The sequence below is a fragment of the Cottoperca gobio genome, chromosome 11, assembly GCF_900634415.1.
Source record: "Cottoperca gobio chromosome 11, fCotGob3.1, whole genome shotgun sequence".
Taxonomy (NCBI): domain Eukaryota; kingdom Metazoa; phylum Chordata; class Actinopteri; order Perciformes; family Bovichtidae; genus Cottoperca; species Cottoperca gobio.
The window spans coordinates 21727092-21751486 of record NC_041365.1 but is presented as its reverse complement, the minus strand read 5'-3'; the positions used below and the strand labels follow the sequence as shown (position 1 = coordinate 21751486).

General features: G+C 45.3%; 1 protein-coding gene across 1 annotated transcript in view; it reads right to left on the bottom strand.

The window, feature by feature from the left end:
• Positions 1-24395, bottom strand: part of LOC115015640 (retinoic acid receptor alpha-A-like) — a 59485-nt gene that overhangs the window by 6063 nt on the left and 29027 nt on the right. Inside the window, exons 4-8 of the mRNA XM_029443125.1 lie at positions 16567-16727; positions 8963-9139; positions 4327-4531; positions 1434-1592; positions 5-212 (exon numbers count right to left, since the gene is read on the bottom strand). Of these exons, the coding sequence (XP_029298985.1) occupies positions 5-212; positions 1434-1592; positions 4327-4531; positions 8963-9139; positions 16567-16727 (910 nt within the window). The remainder of the gene's footprint in view (positions 1-4; positions 213-1433; positions 1593-4326; positions 4532-8962; positions 9140-16566; positions 16728-24395) is intronic.

Below are 24395 nucleotides of genomic sequence, written 5' to 3'. Positions count from 1 at the left end.
GCATTTGCCGCTGCTCTTCCCGCTGCTCTTCCCGCTGCTCTTCCCGCTGCTCTTGCCGCTGCTCTTGCCGCTGTTTTTGCCGCTGCTCTTGCCGCCACTAGTGCTGCTGCTGCTCTGGCCGTCTTGGCCCTCCGAGTTCTCCAGCATCTCCTGGATGAGCGGCGGCATGGATCCTGGGATCTCCATCTTCAGAGAGATGACGCGCTCTGCTCCTGCAAGAACAGGAAGAGTGCAAAACATGAGCATTCAAATTGAAGCGTGAAAGTTTATTATTGACGTTGGGAGGAAGGATCAACACCAAAATATTGACTCTACAAATATTACAACTAGTTTTCGGATCGATACCAAAAAAGGGAAGTTTCTCTCGTCTACGTCGATAGAATCGATAGAATCACAGATATACAGGGCTTCTGTGATTCTGACGCTTTATTACTTGGTATCGGATCGAATACCAAATTTCGCGGCATCGCCCACCCCTAGTTTAAAACAAACTTCACTCAAAGTCCAGTGACAGCAAACAAATAAACAAACAAGGGGACATTTAGTTGTTTAGTTTTGAAGCACTTTCATTGCTTTACACACTTCTGAGTAAAATGATTCCTCTTAAAATAATATAAAAAGCTTTGTGCTGCAGGAACCTCGATATAAACTTTAGTGCACTTTAAAAGCATTAAGCTGCTTTACAGGACAGGAACAAATAAAACAAAAGGTTATAATCCAGAACAAACCTAAAGGATTAGTAGACAAATAAAACCGCTTCAGCGAGAACATAAGCTGGTAACGCAACCAGATAAACATTATGCAACATTAGAAAAAGACAAGTTTAAAAGACGGGATTGAAAGAAAGGGGATGAAGTACAGTGACGTCTACGATAACTTCTTCAGGGCCGGAGGCCTCAGAGGATCTCAGAGTACACTCAGGCTCACACGGGGTTAAAGGCTCAACATGTGCTTTGAAAGTTCAAATCAATAAGGTTTTACAGGCAGCCGGCTCAGAGGAGTTAAAAGAGAAGCGATGCTCGTTCTGTGTCTTCTCAGGCGTAATGCAGATGTTATGCACCAATCAAAAGCATCATCAGCACATTATAAAGTTGTTATGGCTACGACGTGCTCGCTTGTTTAAAGCATGTTTCTGGTGATGAATGTCCAACATTGTCTCCTTTCAGCTTTGTTTTGGTCTCCACCAAATCCAGAGGAAAACATCTTGATCTGCAGCTGCTAAATGATTCGTGCTCTTCACCGGTGAAGAAGTTGGCTGTAGCTACGTGTTATTGTTTGAATAGTTTAGTACTGAAAGCATCATAAAGGTTTGTTTATACATGACACCACGATAGTTTTCGTTAGTGTCGTGTGTCTGGAGACGTTTGGATCCCGACAGATGCTCATCCTGCACCTCCGAACATTCAGTAACTGTAAGTGGAGATCCTTCTCACCTTTAGCGCTGATGCTGCGCAGGTCTGTGATCTTCATCAGGGTTTTGGGGAACATGTGCGGTTTGCTGGGCCGACGCTTCCTCACGTAGATCTTCAGAGCCTCCAGCAGCGGCTCCTGGAGCTGGTCCACCTTGGAGGGCTCCTCCAGGTCCTGACGATCTGACACACACACACACACACACACACACACACACACACACACACACACACACACGCACCCACACACACACACAGTCACACAAAAATCAAGTCAGACTTGAGGCTCAACTATGACAAATCCATGTCTTGGCATTATCTGATGTGGACAAGCTTCAAGCTAAAACATGTATCACAGCATGAAGCTTTGATTAAGAGGGAAGAGTTTATCTTATTATGTCAACTCATTTGCTGCAGAGGAGAAACTGCAGAGATGGTTACAATGAGATAACTCCAGCAGAAGACTAATTTGAATCCATTCCTTTGAGTCGTCGTGTTAAGCTCTGATAACTGTTTAAAGTCTCAAACAGCAGGGAAGCAACAACGCAACGCTTTAAAACTAATCAGCAGACGTTGGATTCAAAGCTCTGCATCGCTTCACAGACCACAGTCTGCACACAGCGATTGTCAGGATGACTCAGCGACACGTGCTCTCTGAATCAGAACACTGCTGTGGACCTTTGAGTTTTCTTCTCACTCCAGAGTTTGTATCTTTAGACCCTCTGTCTTTAGACCCTCTGTCCTCAGACCCTCTGACCTTAGACCCTCTGTCCTTAGACCCTCTGTCCTTAGACCCTCTGTCCTTAGACCCTCTGTCCTTACACCCTCTGTCCTTAGACCCTCTGTCCTTACACGCTCTATCTTTAGACCCTCTGTCCTTAGACCCTCTCTCCTTAGACCCTCTGTCCTTACACCCTCTGTCCTTAGACCCTCTGTCCTTAGACCCTCTCTCCTTAGACCCTCTGTCCTCAGACCCTCTGACCTTAGACCCTCTGTCCTTAGACCCTCTGTCCTTACACGCTCTATCTTTAGACCCTCTGTCCTTAGACCCTCTCTCCTTAGACCCTCTGTCCTTACACCCTCTGTCCTTAGACCCTCTGTCCTTAGACCCTCTCTCCTTAGACCCTCTGTCCTCAGACCCTCTGACCTTAGACCCTCTGTCCTTAGACCCTCTGTCCTTAGACCCTCTGTCCTTACACGCTCTATCTTTAGACCCTCTGTCCTTAGACCCTCTGTCCTTAGACCCTCTGTCCTTAGACCCTCTGTCCTTAGACCCTCGCATCGCACAAGGAAAAACTTCCTAAAAGAAACCCCATAATTAAAGGGGGAACATGTTAGAAACCTCAGGGAGAGACTGAGGAGGGATCCCTCTCCCAGGACGGACAGACGTGCAATACAATACAATATTTCATGCACAAAGAACATCTAGAAGCAGTCCTCACGATGGTGTCGTGGAGGTCTTATGATACACTACCGTAGTACTAAAAGTAGATCCAGCAAGAAGCAGTCAGAGTATCAGACTCTCTGAGGCGGGTCGAACGTACACGGAAGAGAAAACCAAAGAGGATGCAAGTTAACAAAACAACTGATCTCAAAACCTATTGGTGCCGATTCAGCCTCTCAAGGCAACAACTGATATCACCGTGGATCCGGGCCAGACTTCCTCCTCCGTGCACCTTCATTGTTAACAGATCAACGACGTCTGGGAGTGGATCGTTTCACGAGTCGTCAGTTTACACTCAATTAAAAGTTAATGTTTTTATCTTATTGCATTTAAGCCAGAACAGAAAAATCCTATTGCACATGAACGCATCAGCAGTAATAACTCACTATATGACAGTAATCAGCTGCTTTAAGTCATTCTGCTGATAGAACTCCTCGTAGTGTTTGTAAAGGCAGGACTTTCACTTAGAGAGTATTCTCACAGCGTGGTGTTAGTACTTGAAGTACAGGATCTGAATACTTCCTCCACCTCTGGTGAAAGGTCTGCAACACGTTGAGAACTACTTTCCACGATGTCTTGAACAACCACACACACACACACTCCTCCACCGGGCCATAAGGTGGCAGTGTGTGCCCGGAGATCAGCAGCTGCTCGACCTGCAGTCAAGGTGTGTGATGACAGATTGAATCGGAGGTGTCTCACACATGGATTATGCAACAGCCTGTAATATCTGCAGAGGATTCAGTATGTAAATATGTATCGCTGACTGAAACTCCAGCAGTGGAGGAGCTGAAGGGTGGAGGAGGAACTTCTGACCTGAGCTCCTTTCCCCTGGGAGTCCAAAGGGAAGTGACGCTGCAGTGACAGACCTGTACCCCCCCCCCCCCCAGATACTAAGATACAAAGAACTGTTTGTATCTTAGAATCCGGCTGATACATGATGTACGCTACAGAAAGCCTTTCAGTTGACGTGTCCATCTTACAGAAGGACAGAATGTTATGTGGGATTTTGCAGATAAACCTTTTTGGCTGAAGCTGCAGAAAACTTTATCAAAAAGTGTTTCCCAACCTGAGGCTCGGGCCCTAAGGGGCCACACGCTAACTCTGAGGGGTCACGAGATCTTCAGGTTCAGCATACAGTTTTGATTCGTATATATTTCTTATTTCTTTGGTTTTATAAATGTACACCGTCCGTGCAGATTCTTTGCATCATGTCATTTTAAAGTCTGTGTAACTTTTCTGAAGCGCTGCCACAAGTTAAAACGCTGAGTATCACAGGATTCTCTTGAATCAGCTTTTTTAAATCCTCGTCAGGAAACAAAGAAACACGTCTCCCCTGGTGACGCTTCCTCCTGATAATACATAAAAGAATATAGAACATACATCTAAAGTTTGCTAATAAAAGCAAGACTGTATCCCCAAAGAGCTTATTTATCCCCTCCCCCCACTAGATGCTCCACCCGGCGCGCCCACCTCCAGAGATGAGACAGATGGCGCTGAGGAGGCCCGTCTCCGTGTCGTCCATCTCGATGGGCAGCAGCTGGTTGGCAAACGTGAACACCAAGTCGGTGAGCGGGCCGAAGCCAGCGTTGTGCATCTGCGTCCGGTTCAGGGTCAACCCGTCCGAGAAGGTCATGGTGTCCTGGTCGGGGGTGTACCTCGTACAGATGCGCAGGATCTGACGGGAGGGAAGGAAGGAAGGAGAGTCAGCACTTAAACTTTACCCGATTCGTTGGTGGAGTTCGTCTTTAAGTTGAGCAGCGTTCACTGAGCGTGTGACTCGTCAACATGTTCCACACAAACTGTAAATCAGCCGCCAGGTTGTGAACAATCCTTTTGTCTGATTGGACCGCATGACCACGCACGTTCACAGGGTCACAAAACAAAGGGATCTTTACCCAACCTGGCAACCCAAACAAACAAAGTCCTTACTTACAACTCACAAAATGCTTTTTAATGAACAGTATTTCTGCCCTCTGGGCTTCGACGACCATCATCCAGATTATAGTCTGTGTGCAGTTAATCATATTAATATTATGCTTTTTAAATGTCCTGGTATATACCTGCAAGTTCCACCACCTGATACGCCTGAAGAGTGACGGTGCTGGTGTTCATTTCTTCACTCAGCTGAGATCTCAGTGAAACCAGAACTGAACTCTGTGAGACTTTGTGTCAGACGTGGAAACAGGCCGAACAAGTTTCCTTTAAAGAACAGCAGGCGCAACAAGCACAAGCACAACAATGACCTTCCTCACACTGCAAGAGAATAACCTTTGGGTCTCCTGCTGCACTGCGAGTGTGTGTGTGTGTGTGTGTGTGTGTGTGTGTGTGTGTGTACACCTAATGAAGCCACTGATGGTGGATGTGAAGCCGACAGTAGCCTTTGAAGCTATTTGAGTGGGCTGGCTCTGACAGTGAGTGGCAGGCGTGTCTGCAACATGAAACAGAATAAAACATGGCTACTGGCGGTGACTCGCACCGGCTGGCCAGGCCTGCGCTTAGACACACACACACACACACACACACACACACACACACACACACACACACACACACACACACACACACACACACACAGTGTTTGATCTTCCCTCCCTCATCCAGCTCTTGTGCACAATATTTACGCCCTTCACCACAGAAACGTTCCGGTGAGCGGTCGGACGTTGACGGCTGAGCGAGAGCCAGAAAAGTCATCGCGGCCGGCCTTCAACTTCTCACCTCCGTGTCCCCGGGAGGGCACTCTGTCACATCTGACAAGTACGACGAAGTCAATACAAACTCCCAAACCCATCTGTAATATGTACAAACACTGTGCAGAGAACTCGTCCTCCCTTTCATCAGCATTCATTTATCCAGATATGTTTTGGCTACTTTGCATTTACACCTGACATAAATATGCATCTTCATGCATAAATCATTCAGCGTTCCCTCCCCAACAAGCAGATCCACCTGTGTCACTCGTGACCGGGCTGCAGGGTGCGTTCACTTTTTAAATGTTTCTAATAACTAGCTAATAAATCATTTACTTATATATTACTTAAATCAGTAACAATAATTTGGGTTGCCAGGTTGTAAAATCCTCCTTTGTTTAGTAAGTAGTTATTAAAGCATGCTTCACATGTTATTAAGATGTTATTAAAGGCTTTTTACATTTCACTTAATCTATATTTATTATTATTATTATAATTATTATAATAATTATAATAATAATTATAATTATAATTATTATTATTATTATTATTATAATATCATTATTATTTTTCATTTTAAATCTATGTACTTGAAGCTTTATGTTTACATATTTATTTGTAAGTAATATGTTTTAATTATTAAAAATGTTTACACCATATGTTCAATTTTGGGACAGTTTAGGTATAAATGTATTAAATCTATAAAATCAATGTTTGTTTAAAGTGAAGAGTTTTTATTGCCAGTAGAGACGCAGACAGGACATCGTGCTTGTATCAGAAGCCGTTGATCTGCAGGTTTACAGCAGACATTATCATCATCATATCAGACACTGTTTCCATTCCTTCTACTGAAGTCTGAGAATCTACTTCATCCATCACAGAGAAAACATGTCTGTTACGTAAGTTCTGCAGCCGGATGTCTGGAAACAAAACGGAAAGTGTGTGTGTGTGTGTGTGTGTGTGTGTGTGTGTGTGTGTGTGTGTGTGTGAGTCTGAGAGGCTGGAGTCCTGCAGACATTCAGCTCCTCAAAAGCATCAAACTAGAAGCCAGATTAACGTCACGTATAACGAGCTGCACAATATCGAGTCACAGGCGTCAAAAGTTTCCCTTTCTGTCGGGACGTTTCTGATGAACGACAGAAGAAGTGTTGGCGTCTGAGCAGCTGCTGCTCCGGTGTCCTCCTCACGTTATCCTCATAACTATTCATAATCAATTCAAACTTAAAGCACAAACGTCAAAAAATGGTGTTTTCTGTTTGCATCTTGTTAAAGACATCTACAGAGAAACTGAGACGCAAAGTTTTCACTACTTTCTGACTTTTCTAGACAAAATTATTAATAAATCCAGAAAATAATTGGCAGATTAATCAAATGACAATAATGGTTAGTTACAGATCTACTTCATGAAGTCTAGAAACAGAAGAGAGAAGAGACTTTAGCTGGAACTAAAGGCTTTATATTGTTATATTGTTGCTTTTAAACTCCTCTGAAGTTGTTCTTATTTATATAACTGATGTTCAAAGACAATAAATCATTTACTTATCATTAATAAAGCCGTTAATAAGACTTTAATGTTACTGAAATCAACTCTGACGATGTTTCCCCTTCCTCTAACCTTCATGCTAAACTAAGCTAAGCTAAGCTAAGCTATGCTAAGCTAAGCTAACCATCAACACGCTCTAGCTCCATGTTCAGCGTACAGACTTGCAACAGTATAATAGTTCTGTCGGCTTCGTAAGCTCCGAGTTAGACTCCAGGTCACAAAGCATGATGACACATGACCAGCGTCACTTTCTCTTCCGTCCTGTCCCTCCGAGCGATGCACGCTAATCAAATCACCCGGCAACAACAGCCCAGCGTGCAGGAGGGAGAAGAGGTGGAAGAGGGGCGTTTCCTTTTCCATCTCATTACTACGTTAGCACAGAACATCACTTAACTCCTAAATAACACACACATGCAGCAGAGTCTGCAGACATCAGTGTGTTATCTCTGCTACAGACAAGCTGCACGGAGAATCGAACTGACCGGCGTGATCAATCGATCGGATCTCTGGCCCGCAGAGGAGGTCGTCCAATAAGCTTTGAGGGTTTGTCTCATGGGAGCTGGAGGTTAAACCCAGCGGTCCCCCGGAGATCTGAGGCTATAGACTCCAACACTAAACCAGTGAATGGATTGTAACCCACCAGGAACAAAAGCATCAGAATAGACTGAAGTAGACAACTCCCTGTCTGCTAAAGTGTTTATATATAACTGTTATGTCACCGCTGCGAACAGTTCTGGGAGCAGCTCATTACTGAATATTTAAGAAGTCTTACTTGAGAGGCATCTATCTGTGAGAGTGAAACTGGTTCACAGCAGGATGACTAATACAGATCAAAAGACAGACGAGAGTCTGAGACGCTGCACGAAGCAAACAAGAACAAAAAGTTGTATTTTTGTTTGTGGCCAAAGTCTAGATTTAAGGACTTAATGTTAATGGAACTTTGTGGAAATTCACACAAATGTGAGCTCATTTCACAACATGAGTCACAACACTGTCCCACATTTATTATTAAAAGCACTTTGAGAAGTCTGGACACGAGTCCAGCTGTGTTGCCAGGTTACTAAGCGACGACGGGATGAATGTTGTACCAGATGTTATGGTATCAAGGAACTCATTTTAATTTAGAAATGGGCAGAAATGGACGCCATCATCAACTGATTCAGTTAGTTTTTAGTTTTTTATTGTGTGACTTTGGTTAGTTTCCATTTATGACATTTAGAATATTTTCACCACTTTGCCTTGCTGACAGACAGCCCTCTCTTCAAAGCCACCAGACTCCATTGACAAAAACAGTGATTTTACCTCACAGAACACAGGAGTTGTTGTTCTCCCACTGACTCGGTCAGTTAGTGAGTTTGTGTTATTGTGTGACGTTGGTGTTTTAAACGGTTCATTCAGATTCACCAAAATCACACAATAACACAAACTAACTAACTGATTGAGGAAGCTGTAGAACAACAACTCCTGTGTTCTGTGAGGTAAAATCACTGTTTTTGTCAATGGAGTCTGGTGGCTTTGAAGGGAGCCGAGATAACGCCTTCAGCTCTCAGCAGACTGACAGCAAAGTAAAGTGGTGAAAATATCCTAAATATAACAAACACTTTAACTGATATTGATTATTTTACTTTTCATTTCTAAACAATCTGAACTAACACTTTAAACATGTGTCGTTGATTGTGTGACGTCTGCTCATAATATAACTTTATATAACTATTTATAGAATTTGAACTAAAACAACATTTTGATTGATTTTCCAGCATTTGAGAAACTCTTATTGAGCTTCCTCCCAACGCAGCTCTACACTTTAACACTTTAACACTTTAACACTTTAACAAACCCAGACAACGAGATATTCCTCCAAAATAAAAGCACCCACCAGAATGTCCAGACAGGCGGCTTTCAGGAGCGTGATCTGGTCCGCGATGGTCAGCGCCGTGAAGCCAGGCACTCGTTTGGCAAATTCCACAATCTTGATAATGCACTTAGTGGCCAGCTCGCTGAACTTGTCCCACAGGCCCAGGTCCAGCCTCACACGGTGGTCTGCACTGGAGTTCTGCAACACACACACAAACAGAGAGGCGTCAGGCGGTGCACAGACTGCTAATGATCTGCTCCGTGCCGCTTCACTGCGCTCCATATGTGTCACACTTATACAGTAAATAGGCTCATAAGACCTGAGCTCTCAAGAAACAGTGGCAGGATTGTTGTTGTGGATACGCTGAGCGGTGCCGGGCGGCCGGGCCCCTGCGATAATGAGCGTAGCAGTGTCAGTGGGATGCTTTGGGATGATGGGATGCAGAAACAGAGCTGTGACGGGAAGCACTGAGCGGTCTGAAGCCAGAGGTGCCATTAATACAGCTATACGGTCCAGAACCGACACAAACACTGACGGGGAGCGGGGACGGGTGGAAGCCTGGGAGCAATGTGCGGAAAAAAGTGCGAGTACAAGCGCTTTAAGACGCCAGAGAGAGGAAAGAAAGTGAGGATGACAGATGAGAGGGAGGAAAGTGAAGTATGTGAGAGCAGCATCCTGATGCTTCAGTATATTGATTATCTCTCAGCTGGTGTCAGACAACCTCTCATCTGTTTCATATTAGTATTTTGAATATTTGGTAAATCGTGCAACTTTAAACTCCCGTCAGTTCTGACAGCGTTGTGCTGTTCAGGTTGATCGCTGAGGTCTACAGCAGAACGTGAAGCTGCCAATAACTTATTATATAACATCCATCGTCTACCTCTGATCCGGGTCGGGTCGCGGGGGCAGCAGCTCCAGTAAGGAACCCCAGACTTCCCTTCTCCGGGCCACATCCTCCAGTTCCGACTGGGACCGAGGCGTTCCCAGTGAGGAGATATAATCTCTCCACCGAGTCCTGGGTCTTCCCCGGGGTCTCCTCCCAGCTGGACGTGCCTGGAACACCTCCCTAGGGAGGCGCCCAGGTGGCTCCTCACTAGATGAACCACCTCAACTGGCTCCTTTCAACGTAAAGCAGCAGCGGCTCTACTCCGAGTCTCTCCTGATGGCTGAGCTTCTCACCCTATCTCTAAGGGAGAATATTAATATTACAACACGATGAAAATACAGCCCTGAACAAGGGTTGTGCTATAACTCCAGAAGCTCCTGGATGAGGACACAAAACTCATCGTATCAATAAACACGTAGAATTGAATTCCATAAATATTAGCGTCAGCTAATTTGTAAACCTTTCAAAGCTTCTTGTTCTCCGTCTGCAGCCGGAGGATATTTATCTAGACCATCACCTCCCTTATTTATTATCTGTCGCAGTCTTCCTGAGATAAACGTTTGATTCCTGTCGACTGCAGTTATAAATGACTCTGTTATTTCTTTTCCTTTGTTTATATAAAGTTATAATGTAATAAACACAAGTTATGATAAAGAGGAGGAACGAAGAGCAGTGAGGTCGTTCTGGGACGTCCAACGTCTCCGGTAACAACTCAGACTCATGAGCTTCACCTTCTTCTCAACAAGGCTTCTCCAGCGACAAGACACGACAAGACACGACCAGCAGAGGAGAAAGAGAGAGTGTGTGGGGGGGGGGGGGCTTCTGATGATCATTTGTTTGTTTTCTGAGGCTTTACATGGAATAGCCCATCTGTGCCACATGAGTGAGCAAGGACACACACACACACACACACACACAGACACACACCCACACACACACACACACACACACACACACACACACACACACACACACACACACACACACACACACACACAGTGTATTCAGGTTGGACAGCAGACAGGTCTAGTTGCTGCTACGACCTTTTAAAAACGAGAACATCTTTTTGTTTTGAGGTTTTTTTAAAGTGTGTATTTAAGATACGGCTGAGCAGGATGTGCAAACATCAACTCAGTGCTGTCTCTGTATAACTGTCGCTAAATGACCTCAAACACATCGTTGGTGTAGTTTCACTGCATGTCTACTTCACACTGTACATGTGAGCTTAAAGTTTCTATAAAGGAGATGTCCAACAGCTCTATAGATCGCTCTGTGCACAAATATGTGAGGCTGAAATGTGGCGTGGAGGTCAGGTGTTGGTGCGTGAATGCATTAATCGAAGATGTAAGCGCGTGCATGATCGCAGCTCTAAGTGATTTAAGTGATACATGTATTGAGAAACTGGCTTTAAAGGACCCGTTAGCCGTTAGAGACAGGCGCAGAGTTTCAGGTGTGTTCAGACCGTCTGAGAAAGATAACGTGTTTTTAACATCTTCTAGTAGAAACCGGAAATAAAAGTGTGAACCTGAAAATGAGCAGAACATGTCTCCTTTAATTCCCCTCGTAGCAGACATGAGTGTTTTCCCGTCCACTGCTACCCGAACGAGATCACGGGTACAAGCGGCCGGGATGTGTTTTCTCAGACGGGTGGCGTCTCCCTTAGAGAGAGGGTGAGAAGCTCAGCCATCAGGAGAGACTCGGAGTAGAGCCGCTGCTGCCTTTACGTTGAAAGGATCCAGTTGAGGTGGTTCATCTAGTAAGGAGCCACCTGGGCGCCTCCCTAGGGAGGTGTTCCAGGCACGTCCAGCTGGGAGGAGACCCCGGGGAAGACCCAGGACTCGGTGGAGAGATTATATCTCCTCACTGGGAACGCCTCAGGACCCCCCAGTCGGAGCTGGAGGATGTGGCCCGGAGAAGGGAAGTCTGGGGTTCCTTACTGGAGCTGCTGCCCCCGCGACCCGACCCCGGATCAGAGGTAGACGATGGATGCTTCCCGCCTTTTTGATTTCCCATCATGTGACAACTCAGCATACAAATAAACAACTCTACATAAGAAGTGCTCTGGACAGCATGCAGCAGGCTGTGATACGTTGGTGCCCACACTGTCACCACTCTGGATTTGTTCCTGTTTTATTTTGTAGAGTTCACCTCCCTTGTGTCATGTCTTGTGTTCACTTCCTGTTTTGTTTTGAAACTCACCTTTCCCTCTCGTTCCAGGTCACTTAACTTCCTGCCTTTGTGTGTTTTCCCGCTTCAGTGATGGTCTGCCCCGCCCCTGATTGTTGTCACCTGTGTCCCCCTCACCTCATGTATAAATAGTCCAGTCTCCTTGTCTTGTGCCAGTTCGTCAGTGTATGTTTCTTGTTAACAGGGAAACGTTGTATTAAAAGATCTTTTGTTTGTACGTCAGACACTTTGTGGAGTCGTGTATTTTGGACCCTATGTTTTCTCATTCCGTGGTTCGTAATCCACAGTATGAGGCACAGGCCTCGGGAGACCAAGCCTTCGTGCACGCTGTAATTGACTGTTGCGTCGCCTTTGAGTGTCAGATCATAAATGCATCTGCAAAGAGACTTTGACAACGAGCGCTTTGTGTCTGTGAACAAACTCTTTGGAAGTTTATTCAGCATAAACAACATAAAGCCAAATATCTGCAATCAAAGACACAGAGGCTCTATATTATATATTATTATATATATTATATATTATATATTATATTATTACTGATTGTAGCTCAATTATAAGTTGCAATATTTAATTTGGTTGTTTGAGAAAATGAGAATAAATTTAGTCTTTGCAATGTAAAAGTAAGTCGTATAAGCAGATACATCAAGAATAGAAATGACAGACGAGAGTTACGCAACTAAAAACCCAGACAAAGGGAAATAAATAAGGAAGTCAGGCTGTAGCATCCGACAAGTCAATCTCACATTCTGCTTTTCAACAAAGCGAAGCAGCAAGTCGACCCTGCAGCTTCACAAGCGTCCAACAAAAGAAGCTTTCTGTTCCACACAGTTAGATAGTCATTTACTAAACATGGTGTATACCTTCCTGCATCAGCAGCTGTGGGAAGATTAAAGGATTCATTCCAGTTAATCAGGTAAATATGTTTTACGTTTAAGGGAAGATATGAGAGAACGTCCTCATGAAACTGAGTCAATTAAGTAAAAGAAGATTATTATCTGATGACATCATCCTGATGTCAAGGTCTCTTGTTTTCTTATTTAATCGTTCAGTTAAATGAGTTAATTATGTAAATTAGATCTAAAAGCAAAATAACATTCTGGTGCAGAAATACTAAGTATTCAAGTGTAAAAGAAGTCGGCCATGTTTGAGTTTTAAATCGTAGCATGTGAAGCAAACCTCGATTTTAATTGTATTACTTAAACCTCGACCATTAAATGATCACTTGTTATCACTTCCATTACAAAGCTGCAGACGAGGCAAGCTGCAGGTGAAAGGTGCGCTTCACATTGTGCATTGAAAGAAAAGTATTTGGTTAGAAGAGATCACGTACGTCTTTATTCTACGTCGTCTGACTTCCTCCTTTGCTCCCGTCATAATCATTACAGCCACTAGAGGCCGCCGAACAATGTTGTTCTACTAATAGACGATAACACCCTACTGAGCAGGGTCAAACCACTTCCAATCTATTCTCCCAAACACAACTGCTAACGGCCACTCGACCGATCATAAGAACAGACGAGTGACGTCAGGATCCTGTGCAGGAAGGTGAGCCAGCTCACCGCCCTGAAGCTGTGAAGACAGAGAAGCTAATATGATATCCTTTACTGAAAATCCAATATGTACTCAATATGTTGGCAAACTTCAACATCAGTCTCAGCTCAGCCCCGGGAGTCGTTCAGTGTGAGAGGGCTCGAGTGTGGAGACAGCCGGAGCATCAATCCCCCGCAGGATGTTACCGCCAGGCAGTTAGCGCCACGGCTGCTGGACACTGTCACCAGCAAACTATGTATTGTGGCCACCCGAGAGAGAGAGGGAGATAAAGGGAGACAGAGGGCAGAGAGAGATCATTAAATGTGATCTGGGGTTAAGTGAGAGGCGCATTAGGGCCGTGCTTAAATCACACACAACGAGCTGCAGTCGACACAACAGCACTACGGACGCACATTCCACTGATTGACATCCAATGTGATGGGGAAGAAGGAGGAGCAGAGAGTGTGTGTGTGTGTGTGTGTGTGTGTGTGTGTGTGTGTGTGTGTGTGTGTGTGTGTGGGAGAGTGTGTTTGCACAATGCACATATGTTGGGGGTGTGGAGGTGATATTAAAGCAACTCATCTTGCTCTTCCCTCCGGGTGGAGAGGAGGAAGGAGGGTGAGATAATTCGCAGTTGGATTCTTATTTTTTCAACCTCCCCCCTGCAATCTCAGTCAATTACACAAGTCCCATAATTCAATAGAACCAAACAAGGAAGTTGCCGGGGAATTCTAATTTCATTTAAGAACATTTATCCAAACAAATTAGACAACTCGCGACATTAGAAGAGAAGCTGGCAGTGTAGAAATGAGCGGCGTGCGTTACATCTGCAGGCTCGTGTGTGCAGATGCAGAAAGGAAGGCGGCACCTGTGACGAATAGCGGCGGCGGACAAACTGTAATGTGGCTAATATCTCCAGGCCAGGCCGCGTCCTGTTCAGCAGCAGCCGGCGCTGCCTGGAGCCGCCGGGGCCCAGCCGAACGCTAATGTTTTATTTTGTCTTTGAAAATGCCAGGCTCGTTTTTCATCACCATCACTGTCAATGAAGCGTTATTCATTGTCGAGCTAAGCCCTCTCACTCGCGCAGCTATCTCCACTAACCCAGCAATGAACTCCTAAATCACTGCAGACTAGGATTTGAATATTTCACCACATAATTGGAGCTTTAACCTAATCTAGGGGCACGGGAGCTCCTCTTCTGTTTCCGACGTGGACGACTCAAAAGGCGCATCAGGATCCAATCGCTTGTAATAATGAGGAACTTCTCACAGTCTGTGAGCAAGCATAATTACCACTGATCCAGATTAAGGCTTTATCTGAGGGCCGACTGCCACTCCAACAAACAGCAAACACTGGCTTATATCATAACCAGGGAGCAAGAGTTTTGCTATTATGTCCTTCTATTTTCAGCTGTGGGGATTTGACTGTTTATTTAGTAAAATCAGGAAGTGTCTCGGGGCGAGGGAACGGGATGAGGGTGGAGTAGAGAGGGGTTACAGCGATTAGGAGCTTTGTGTTGGGATTGAAAGGGGAAAAATAGAGAGTTATGGAGATGGGAGCTTACTGTACATTGAAACGACAGCAGCGTACAGCTGCACGCGGCGGGGGAGCTAATAGCTACACTGTGTGCCAATGTGCTCCATGTTAGCGTCTCTCACCCGTCTCTGCTCCTTATTGTCAGTGACTGAATGATTTTTATCGCTGCAACAAGGGAGACATTACTGCACATTACGGCTGCTCATCTGTTTATCTTTGAATAACCAGTATTTTACGTGATTGACAGGTGTCATGAGATTTCCAGAACTAGCACATGAAACACACCCCTCCCCCTCGTGCTCACGCACTCCCTACAGAAGTTTGTGGAGCGTCGGTGTCAATCACCGTTCACTCGCGCCGACTGTAATCTATATGTAAGTCATCGTAAAAACAAACACATTAGACGCTGTCAGCTCGCTGCACAATGCTGCCAGGCCTGCGTGTCAATCAAAGCGCCGCTATCTCTGCTCGCTATCAAGCTCTCAGTCGTCCTGCAGCTTCAACCATTTGCCTGTCAAAGCGTCACAAAACTCAGCCGAACTGGGGTTAGCAGCGTCACGTACTCGCTCTGGAGGTTTTCTCGACATTTGTATGACCTCCAACTTTTGCACTGAGTCACGATGAGTCCCTCGGGGGGAGGAGAAGCTCATTGTCACTCCGATGAGGGGAATGTTCAATCCTTTACAGGGTCGGCCGCTTTGAGACCGGACAAGCGAGGCCTGATGTGTCCAACTGACGAGATTCTTCTTCAAGGTCCCGCGTGGATTAGCATCCCCTCGCTATCCGGCCTTTCATGGGTTGTTAGTTTACCGCCGACGTTTGAGGGTTTGAGGAAGGTTCAGGGACGGCACAGATCTCTCAACCATGACTTTGGGAGATGACAGGGATAATAAAGCCCTCACAAACCCAGACAAGCAACATCAACACGCGTCTAGGATCTGCCACAGATCCGTCACTTCCGCACATACAAAAGCACGTAACGATAAGTTGCATTAGCTGCATTTATTGTCTGAAACTAGAGGCTGGAGTTGGCATCTGCCTCGACCAGACTGATGTGCAGCTGCCTGTCTGGCAAATATTTCCCTCGGCTGCAACGTCTTCCAGTCCTGACATCTCCTTTGGAATTTCTCCCCTCGCTGCTGCAACATGTAAAAAACTGGGTCAAACAAACGTTGCTCATCGTCTCCGTCTCACCAGAGGCAGCTGGAAGTCATGATGTGTTGCTGCTACTATGACGCATGCTTTATATTGTCTTCCCATCACACTTAACGTCCAATCAATAGCTATTGAGAGAAGAAGAAGTGCTGGTGAGGATGGTCCTGGACAGTCAGCAGCACTGTCATCAGAGTACAGGACCACTGATCGATTATCATTATCAACTCTGCACGGTTAGTTTGCAGGATCACACGGCGTCGAAAACGTGTTTCAGCTCTGATATGTTTGTGATTCAAAGTGCGTCGGAAGCACCAGAGGACAGTGAACTCACCGTGGTGTATTTGCCAAGCTGGCAGAGGGAGGGGAAGGTTTCTTGATGGGCCTTACGAATCCTTTCAATGATGGTCTCCTGCTCGGCTGTCAGCTCGTAGCTCTCTGCCAGCTCCGGCTTTGGGCTCTCCTTCTTCTTCTTATTCCGGTCATTTCGAACAGCTGAAGGGGAACAAAGGATTAGGATTAGCGTCAACTTTGCAAATGGACGACTTGATCGTCGAAGCAAAAATAAAAGACAACTTGAGGAACAAGAGAACTTGGTTGCGAGTGAGCATTCTTCTGCTTACTTTTAAGAGATGCAGCAATTTGCCAATTGAAAAATGCAGACCTTACATAAGGACAGAAAGTTCTCCAGCCGCAGACTCCGTCAGTTTAGTGCCACTGGCAAAGTCTCCACAAGGAAGAAAACAAAACGTTTGTGAAAACTCAAGAGCTTCACAAATGGAGTTTGTGATTCGTGGCTCAATTAAATAATCTAGTTAATCAATTAATTACACTTTCCTCAAAGTTATTTTATGTGCAGGATGATTTAATGCTATTCCACTGATTGACAGCTGGTTGTAACGTACGAGAGAAAGTCAGAAATAAGTCAACAAAGGCCGGAAACACCGTAAACAATGTTTGAATTCCTTTCTACAGGAACATATCAACGGTTATTTATCAACCTCCACCTTCTCTCCCGTGTGAGACGACACTGTAACACGCTTCATGTAGAAACCCTTTAACCTCAGGTTGTTGTGCTGCGTGTGAAGTGAGAGTCCTTCGCTTCATTATGTGCCGATCTTTGAAGTCTGTCTCAGCAGGAGATCCAAACAATACAACCGGGTTTATTACTCAACACACAGCATGATCGTCCCAACGTCTCCCATCAGCTGCACACTCCCCCTTTAGAATAATGAGGAGTGGAGGTGGAGAGCGCCGACACACCCGGGGGACCTTCGCTGGCTGACAGCGGTAACATCCACCGCCCAGTTTACAATAAAGCCCTTTGTGTTGACGCAGCTCGTGATCCGTCCGGCACGAAGATGCTTCAGTGAAAACAGACAGCGGAGACGAACAGCAGTGTTACGTCGTGAGTTCCTTCAGCTTATAATTCTAACTGTATAATTATTAGTCAACAGCGCACTGATAGATGTTGTGTAACCACATTGGGTTAAATCATTATTTGTAGTCTCAACATTTTATTTCACCAAATAGAAGAAATTCAAATTATCTGACTTGGACGAGACATGAAAGGTTCCCGACTCGTCTGCTTGTGATTACGATCCCAACGATTTCAAATGAACGGCATAAATCTAGCAACACTGTCAGTTCAGCTACACTTCCAAGTATCTTTTAGTAGCATAGCTTTAGAAAATGTCATTGAAGATCAACTCAGCAGTATGTTGTGTCCAGATAAGGACAGTTCTTTAAAAGACATTTAAGGAAGACGTTTTATGTTCTACTTTTACACGTACAGTGTGAGCACATACATCGTGAGCTTTGGTTTCACATCGCAGCCGGTTCACTCAAACAGGAGGAGTTGAAATCAAACCTTTTTGAGTTGGTGGAGAACAAAACAGAGTGAATATACTTAAAGACTTACGTTCATCAGGAGAACACACAACGACTCTAAGGGATGCTTAAAGAGGAAATAAAGTCATAAATCATCTTGTTTCATTATGTCAAGCGGCAGTAATGATTAATCTAACGTCTGTAGCATTCTCCGTCTCCGACTATTGTTAGTGTATTGCAGTGTATCCTCTCTAATCCCACCGTCTCAAGTTCTGATGTTAGAGAGATCAACACATCTCATACAGTGTGATGATCACAGCTGTTCTCTCCAGATGTTGTAACGCAGTGAAACATGCTAAACATCGGAAAGTGACACATTTTTCACTTTTTGACAGCGACCTGTTCTTCAGTCTTTGTGCGAAACACATCCCGCCTCTGAACTACGCAAAGAGATTAAACTGATGTTGACTGAGGCGTAGTCAGGACACCTGGCATCACTTCTTAACGCTTTGGAAAAACGCTTTGGCGTCATTTCTCGACATGGGGGGTCGTCCGATAGACTTTGCTACGTACGTGACACAAGTGACGTACGTTAAGTACGTTACAAAGTATCCTTCCACCGCACTTTAAACTGTCACCTGACTTCCTCCTTTACTATTGTACGGGAACTTATAGCTACGTGCAACGCTCGAGGCATATGTGGAGCGTCGTAGTTTGACAACACACTGGATCTTCTCATTTGACTCCAGATAAGATTGATATTTCCCAGAATGTTGGCATGACTTGAACTTAAAGAGCTGTAGCTCCTGATGCTAATGCTAACAACCATCCGCTACCTTTCCCCCATCACCATCAAGATGAGACTCGTTGGTCAGAGGGGTTATGATATTGACCGATTACAGTGCTTATCCCCATAATCAGGCTTTACCCCAGATGGACACGACCGCAAACGTCTCATCTGCTTTGCCAGCAACATGTTATGTCCTTAAACGAGTCTCTCCTGATTAAATGAATGCACTAAATTCAGTAAAGATATACAAACATAACACATTCAGAGGGGATCATATCAAAATATGTTGTCTGCGAGCCAAATCAGTCACAACCAGCAAGTCCGTGTGCTGCGTATATCTGTTTAATGTTGACATATGGGGACATATCACACCCACATCTCACATCTCACACTGCCTCTTCACTATCGGACCATCTCAAAGCATCAAAGTCAACATCATTTTCTGTTTCGGAGAATTAGACTGAATGTTTTGGTCAGCCGTGGCCATTGTGCAGATTACTGTCAGTCCTGAGAGGCCGTGAGGTGCTGACATTAATCACTCCATACATTGTGACCTATATGTACATTATATGGAAGAGACCTTCCACTAAATCAACTGTCATCATGCAGCCAGTAAAGCAAACGTTGCCGAATGTTTATTAGTTCAGTAAAAAATACTTGAAATGGGATTCAGATGAAGTCCATCACTTTTTACTGGGATCTCTACCTGGCAATGATAATCTTCAAAGATGTCAAATGAAACCAGTGATGGGAGAATTGCTCCTCACCACGTCTGTCATGATGGTTTATAGTGTCAGCGGGGGGCCTTTGACTGACAGGGGATGGAGAGCCTTGGGCCTCCTTCAATCTGCTGCTCCTCAGAGAAAAGCTGCTCCCACTGAACACAGCAGCAGATAAAGCAGATAGAGAAGCAGCGAGGAGGTCCAGAGACCTGCAGCAAGGGTCTCCAGAGACCTGCAGCTCCAGAAACCTGCAGCGAGGAGCTCCAGAGACCTGCAGCTCCAGAAACCTGCAGCGAGGAGCTCCAGAGACCTGCAGCTCCAGAAACCTGCAGCGAGGGTCTCCAGAGACCTGCAGCTCCAGAGACCTGCAGCGAGGGTCTCCAGAGACCTGCAGCTCCAGAAACCTGCAGCGAGGAGCTCCAGAGACCTGCAACTCCAGAAACCTGCCGCTCTACAGCACACGGGAACACAACCAGTATGGACCCGATGTCGGGAGGAAAGTGACAATGAGATGATAATAAAGCGAGAATATGGACAAAATACTGCACTTACTAAAAAGAGTGAAAAGTATTAAAAAATGGAGAGTCTGACGATGTGTGATATGATAATCCACATATTTAAATTATATTGTGACCGGACAAAAAACCCAATAACATCTTTTATCTTCAGTGGGAAAAGTTACAATCTGCATTTATTCCCAGGACAGATTTATTAATTTACAAAACAATACAATGAATATGCTCTCCTCAAAGCCGCCAGACTCCATTGACAAAAACAGAAATTTAACCTCGCTGATCTGTAAAACAGACTCAACAGAAACCAAACTAAACTCATCAAAACGTCTTCCCACTGTTCCAACAATCTCCAACTCTGGTTTGAAAGTGCACCAGAAGAAACCAACAGAAAGTCATACTCGTCTCCTGGCATTGGGAAAAGGAGTCTGTCGCCTTTTAAAAAGGGGAAAACCTGAACTCACTTTGGTGGGAAGAAGGTTAAAGATGGCTGCTTTTCACTCGGGCAAAAAAGCATTTAAAAACGTTGCCTGATCTCTTAACGCTCTGGATAATTGTGTACAGAATGCTGCCGTCAGTAACTTAGACATGGTGGTGGGGTGAGGCGGGCTACCAGCCTCTACACACACAATACAGAAAGAAGCAGGAAAAGACTTTGGAAAGGGGGGGGATGGTCCAGAATAATGCTGTGGAAAGGGGGATGGTACACAATCTGTTCACGTGTGTTTGTCATTTGTCATAGTGTGGTGACAAACTGCGTCTGGCGAGGGGGGTTGTGGTCCACACAGGCAGGCGAGCCACGAGATGTGATTTAGGAAGACAGCGGCGTGGCAAGTGCACCCCCCAACCCACCCACCCACCCTGGGCAATCAATTACCACTGCACTACCAAGCAAATTACTGCGAGCATGAGCAGATACATCCAAATGATGCATTGGACAAGAGGCCAAGAAAATATATGGCTTTTTAATACCCACAAAGAGGACAGAGGGAACCCATCCGGTGCACAGGCTCTCAGCTTTATGTGGTGCCTGCGATCACTTCCTCATGAAATGTGTTTTATCTTGATGCTCCAAAAGGGTTTGTTTGGCTCCACCAGCGCTACGATGAAACACGATCCAGGACGTCCAGTTTGAGTATTAGATCCATGAATTTGAAGGTTTATCAGAACACTGCACACGATATACTTTCCCCCTCTGTGTATTGAAATCAATGTCTTTTGTTTCGCAGTGCTGCTGTCTGCATATCAATGCTGCTTTATAATTACATCTTATAATTCCACATCACAAGCAACGTGAAGTTGGTGTAAAGATGAAACGTTTTTAAATGTTTCTGTTTCTTCACTGGTGGAAACAAAACAGGTCAGAGGTTGAAATGATGGTTTCTAAAATGGTCTCTATGACATAAAAACATATCATCTCACCCTCCACACTCCACCTGAGAACACTCCACAAGTAAAAGCTGAGGAAAGTGTGTGTGATGCGTTCACTGGGACTGTTAAACCCCCCACCCAGCAACTTCAGGCTTTGAGGCAGCGCTGTGAAGGAGGGAGCGTCAAGTGTTTCTGAAGTGCTCTCCAGAGTGTTGGACCAGAGGATGAAGGGTCATTGAGCGGAGTTCAGACACGCTGTTAAATACACTCTGCACAGCGATGCCTACTGTCACTCTCATCTCTCCCTCCTTTAGTCAATGAGCAATGTCTGACCCTCTGCCTTTTGTCCTCCTCTTTATTCCTCTGTTTTCACTGGGCTGCCTCCACCCCCCCGGTGCAGCCTGCCGATTCTCTTCCCTGCTCTGCTGCTTTTTCAGGATGCCGTGTGGCTCGGCGGCAGCAGGCGAGGACAGCGGCCGTTTTGAGAAGCCGTCGGCGAGCCATCTGCGTCCTGCCAAGCCCCGCACACGCTCTCTTCGAGCTAACAGATGCAGCGCTAAATAAACACGATCTATCTGGAGCCCACGTGATGGAGCCCGGGCTGCTTGCCACGGCACTTAGCATGGCAGCTCGCTAACACTAACCAGGTGGGTGGCGAGCCACCGCCATAATTCTCCGCCGCCACCAGAGCATCGAGTTTGAGCTAATGGTCCTGATGGGACATGGGGGGGGGGGCAGGTTGTCAGATGGGGAACCTGCATTGTGAAAATATGACCTTGGAACAGGAAGGGGATGAGAATGTGTCATTAAGGTCTGACTGCTGCTTCAGAACAATACTTTTAATGGTTGATCAGCTGATCTTATTAAAACCTCTTTGTAAATAGAAGTGTACGTTTGTCTCTCACACGGGACGTTACATCATAAAGCTGCGCAAAGATTTGTTTAAATGCAGGTAAAGGTGATCTATAGGAGGCAGATGTCACCTCAATGCTGAACCCTTCTTTTAAACGAACGCCCGTGTGAGACTTAGTGAAATCTAACCCATGAAATGACTGTAGACTGTAGCTGGACGACACACACACACACACACACACACACACACACACACACACACACACACACACACACACACACAGTCTTCTTGCTTTGCAGCTTCACCAGATTAATAATGGATCACATCTGTACTCATGACGTTATGAGACTCGTGATTGTTTACCACTGAAAAATAAAGAGACACGACTTGTGTAATGAAGCATTCAATCACATACCTGCTGGTGCAGCACACACACACACACACACACACACACACACACACACACACACACACACACACACACACACACACACACACATATAAAACAATGCTCTCTTTGTGTTGCACTCTAAGTAGCAGTTCAGTAATCTCCAGAGGCACATGATAGCTCGAGTCCAGTGCGGGCGGATGTTCCCCTCCATCTTCTAACTCCGGCCTCACACTGAGCGCTCAACACCCTCCTTTCATTATGATACATCTACCAACACTGCAAATGCACGCGCTCAGGTGTTATATGGCCTGTGGCGGCCATATTGGATGCATGCAACCCTAGGGACAATAAAAGCTGAGAATGGTTCGTAATGTTTCCGAACATACAGTTAGAACTGAAAGGGAATGTCCTCGACCGTCGTGTTGAGGGTTTCAACACAAACTGATGAGCTGAAAGACACTAAAACGCACCGTCCAACGGAGCTGAACTGCAGAGTTGGGTGATAATGATCTCCGTCAAGAAGTTTATAGTTTGTGTGTTTGTGTGTTTGTCAGCAGAACACACTGAATCACGGGGCGGATACACAAACAGTGTTTCACGTTCATTAACATCGGGAGGTCAAGTGCCTTTATAGTTTCATTTAGGTTTGACACTTTGAGCAACCCCCTTCATCGTGCTCACGCTAATTCAATCTATTGTTAATATAACATTTTAGTGCCAGTGCATCTGAGGGTGGTGATGGTCTAGTGGTCTAGTGGTACGCCTTCCAAACAAATCACTAGAAGGCCAGTGTACCCCTGAGCAAGGTACTTAATCCTGAGTGACTCCAGGGAGACTGTCCCTGTACTTAGTTCACTGTAAGTCTCTCTGGATAAGAGCGATTTACATACATTGTAATTGCAGATTAGATTTGTAATCTGCAAACAAAGTCATTGGAAAATCCTGAGTACAAAATGAAGCGATGAATCGACTTGAGCAGAACGTTGGGACCGTCCAAGATGTATGCTTAGCTACAATAGTTCATATATTAAAAGTCAGAAAACACCTTCCTTATTTGTCACGTAACCTCCGTACAGGTAACGGCACGTCTGTGGTTATTTCAACCAAAACTTTGACTTGTTTGTTACGTAACTTCAGTATTTATGTCACGTTTTAGTTATTTTAACTCAAACCACAATCTGTTGCTAACCCCAGGGTCTGTGCTCTGATCGCTCGTGTTGCTGGAAATTCGTAGGAAAAATATCTTTTCTTAAAGTATCATACGAAGCGTTGTGTGAGGACAGCTTCGTTGCACACATGGCGAGCTAAACTCTACAGCCTGATTTAATCTTTGGCACCAAATCGGGATTAAGATTGGAAATTACCGCTTGACCAAAACTCTTCTTCAAAAAGTAGTCGCGGTGTTTGTAAGTTACGCTCGATATGAATCAAAATAAATGAACGAAAACCCTTTTTGGGGTTTAGTTTGATAAAGTCATTCTGTTGTCGCTGAAGAGACCACGAATCACCTCAACTCATGAATATAGGAAAGGGAATAGTCCCCTCTCTCATCAGTGGCGGGGGGGGGGGGGGGGTTAGCCTGCGGATATCAAGACATCATCTTCTCCACGGCTCCTCTGCTGAAGTGTGAAACAGCATAAGAGAAAGGAATGCCCCCCCCCCTGAGGCTAATGGAGCATGAAGTGGACCTGAGC